Source organism: Hipposideros armiger, unplaced genomic scaffold (assembly GCF_001890085.2).
Source record: "Hipposideros armiger isolate ML-2016 unplaced genomic scaffold, ASM189008v1 scaffold_67, whole genome shotgun sequence".
Taxonomy (NCBI): domain Eukaryota; kingdom Metazoa; phylum Chordata; class Mammalia; order Chiroptera; family Hipposideridae; genus Hipposideros; species Hipposideros armiger.
In genome coordinates, this window is record NW_017731417.1 from 3079800 (window position 1) to 3083373 (window position 3574).

Sequence of the window (3574 nt, forward strand, 5' to 3'; positions counted from 1 at the left end):
GCCCTCCCAAAATAAAGGGATAAACCCCTGACCTGTTTGTTATTCACGTCACCATCCTCGCTCACCACCAGTCCCAACCATATATCCCACAGCTCTTTATGCCTCTGTATTTTCAGATAAACTAGACTATCTGCAGATTTCTGCACTGGTCTCAGGAGTCCTTTCCTGCATGCCTCTGAAGGCCCTGGAACGCCCTTCCACTAACTCTATTTGTCCAAATCCTACCCTCTTGAAGACCCATCCCAAAAGTTAGCTCCTATATAAAGCCTTATTTGAACCTCCCGTCAGAAGTCATTATTCCTGTAGCTCACCTGAGACATCTACGACATCCTACCTTGTACTATTATTTTTTTTAAGTACCTACTATTGGTCTTATTCAACAAATTTTTACTGAACACCTACTACATTTTGGGCCTGTGCTAGGGGCTAAGTAAGCTACAATGATTAGACAAACACTGTTCCTGACCACATGGAGGTTACAGTCAGTATAGGATGACCAAAAATTACAGTAATTATATAAGCAATTACAAATATAATAAGTGTTACCAATAAGTGTAAGAGCCATGAGTGGCTATATAAAGGAGGTGGTCAGACACAACTGGACTCGGCCATATAAGTGCATGATTTAGAACTACTTTAAATTATAATTCACTGCAGGTATACCTCGTTTAATAGCACTTCGCTTTATTGAGCTTCACGGGTGTTGAGTTTTTTACACATGGAAGACCCTCTCCACCAGCAAAAAGATTACAACTCGCTTTACTGTGGTTTTTATTCCCAGCAGCTTTGACTGTCTGGAGAGCAACTGTTTGACTAAGCTTTGGATCCTAGATCCTAGGCCTGCCAAAAGATATCAACGGAATAAACATTTCAAAAATAAGTAACACAGGAAAGAGCGCATAAGAACACCCAGGATTTGCGCCAGGAGTCTCCTTGAGATGTGGAGTACCATTATTCCCACTTTGCAGGTGAATTAACAGGCTCAGAGAAAGGATGGAGTCACAGAAGGAATGATATTATGGAAGTCCCAGCTCCAGAGCCTCTGCTAGGTCGTTCTCCTTCCATTAATTCTACAACTCGAGTCCCGAAGAAGCCGGGACAAGGGCAGGAGCCCTTCCCAGAAGGCTTTGCAGCGTCGCGGAGAACTCTGGGACACAAGTGGATAAACAAATCCAAGGCAAGGGCCGAGACCTGGGACCAAGAAACTACGTCTTAAGCTTGCCGAGTGCCTTCTTCATCCCTTTTGTGTGCTTACCTTTCCTGGCGCTCCCGCTATCGGGAGCCTCACTAACGTCAGCAAAGGCCGGGAACAGCGCCATGATATCAGGCCGCACCGCCGTTCCCCGCCACATAAATGGCGTCGGCGACTGGCCGCCGGTAGTGAGGCCTTTATGGTCGCGGTGCACTCCGGGAATTGTAGTTTTCCTAGCGCTCACTCCGCCTGGACCCGAGACCCGGCGGGTCAGGGTGGGGAAGGACCTCTTTCCAGCAATTGATACCTGCAGGGGTCTGTGAGAACCGGAAAATGCTGAGACTGGGAGATAGAATTGTTCCGAGCAGAAAGTACTAGGAAATTGAGATTCCAATTCCACCCCTGAACTCACACCATCTCTTACTAACGGGCTCAGATTAATCAAACTCTAAGCGTTAGTGTCCTCATCTTGAAAATTTTAGAAAATTAAATAAACATGTAAGTAAGGGGCTTAATTAGCATTGAGCCTGGCCCATGGAACTCACTTAATAAAAGTTAGCTATTATGTGAGTTGTGACTTCAGGTCCAACTGAAAGCCATGTGTGATATCAAACTTCAATCAGCTTACCATTTTAAATATTTTAGGAAGACAAAGAATGCAAGGTCCTATCAAGTTCAGAGGTCTTTGCTATTTGGAAGATACATTTACCCACCTATCAAGCATACTTGACAATAATAATAATAATAATAATAATAATAATAATAATAAAATAAATAAATAAAATAAAATCTAATCAAGCCTACTGCCAAAGATATAGGAGATAAAGGAACAATTTAAAGAATTCATACCACCCAGAAGCAATCAGCCAAATCCAGAGTATGGGAAATTATAGAAATCAATCCAGTTTCTTCAACAAATCAGTGGCTTTGAGGAAGTGGAAAATCGCAATACATGAAAAGACTTAGAGAACAAATGCAGTGTATGGCCTCATTATGATTCCGATTGGACAAATTGTAAAAGGAGCTTTTTGAGACAGGTGGAGGAATAAGAGGTGAACAGAGTATTAGATGACATCTAGTAATTCTTAATTCTGTTAGATGAACTAGCAGCACTAAGGTTACTTTATAAAGTTCTTATACATTAGAGATACATACTCAAGTATTTTGCAGGTGAAAAGAGATAAATGAAAACATATTTCTTTGGATCCCGGGGAGTTCAAAGATCTTTAGAGTTAGATAGGAAATAAATTAGGAAACAAAAAGATACGAATCTAATGGACTCTTGTGGAAGCTGTGGTCTTGTGTGAGTCCAAAATGAGCACCCTTCAAGATTTGAAGTGCTCTGCATAGTAATTACAAAAAAAGGACTTAGTTTGACAGTAGGGGCGGTAAACCCCTGNGTAAAGCATTTAGACCAGTGAATGGCACAGTGTTTTTAAATATGAGGTATGATAAAAAAAAATACAGTGAATGTATGAAAAAAATTATTACAGTAAAAGACACATTGCCATTAACCCGTCTCAAAATACTTCCCCTCACTTCAAACACACTTATCCCATCGTTCTTGCCACTTTCTGAAGCAGTTCTAGAAGTCCTCTTTCGTGAGTGTCTTTAGTTGCATTGTCGTGGCTGCCTGGATGTCCTGAATCATTTTGACTTTGGGAAAGAGCCAGAAGTCACACAGTGTCAGATCTGGTGAATAAGGTGGATGAGGACGCACCGTAATGTTTTTATTTGACAGAAATGGCTGTACCAGAAGCAATGTGTGACACGGAGCCTTTCCATTGTGATCACAAAATACAGTGAATGCTGTTGCTGAGTGCCATCCAACAGATAGGCAGGGATCTTCAAATATGCGAAGTGGCACGTTGAACCTTAGTAACAGTGTGTGACAAGTTTCAACTTGTTTGGTGCAGTCAAATGACAATGCTCCGTGTCACACATCACTTCTGGTAAAGCAATTTCTGTCAAATAAAAACATTATGGCGTATCCTCATCCACCTTATTCACCGGATCTGGCACCGTGTGACTTCTGGCTCTTCCTCAAAGTCAAAATGATTCAGGACATCCAGGCAGCCACGACAGCGCAAGTAAAGACACTCACGAAAGAGGACTTCCAGAACTGCTTCAGAAAGTGGCAAGAACGATGGCATACGTGTGTTCAAAGCGAGAGGGAGTATTTTATGGGGGATTAATGGCAATGTGTCTTTTACTGTAATACATTTTTTTTTAATTTAAACATCCGCTGTATTATTTGATCACACCTCGTAAACACCTTTTAAAATTCTACCTGACATATGGAGAGTGGTTCACGGAGAGTGGTTCACAGAGAGAAGGTAGGACTAAAGAAGGGGTACTATTTAGGAGGCTGTTGTAAAAATG

The 3574-nt window shown here is 41.7% G+C and overlaps 1 protein-coding gene across 1 annotated transcript in view; it reads right to left on the minus strand.

Annotated features, from left to right (window-relative positions):
• Positions 1-1362, minus strand: part of NRDE2 (NRDE-2, necessary for RNA interference, domain containing) — a 39512-nt gene extending 38150 nt beyond the window's left edge. The window contains exon 1 of the mRNA XM_019642291.1: positions 1256-1362. Coding sequence (XP_019497836.1) covers positions 1256-1352 — 97 coding nt within the window. The 5' untranslated portion in view covers positions 1353-1362. The remainder of the gene's footprint in view (positions 1-1255) is intronic.
• Between the last annotated feature and the right edge of the window lie 2212 nt (positions 1363-3574).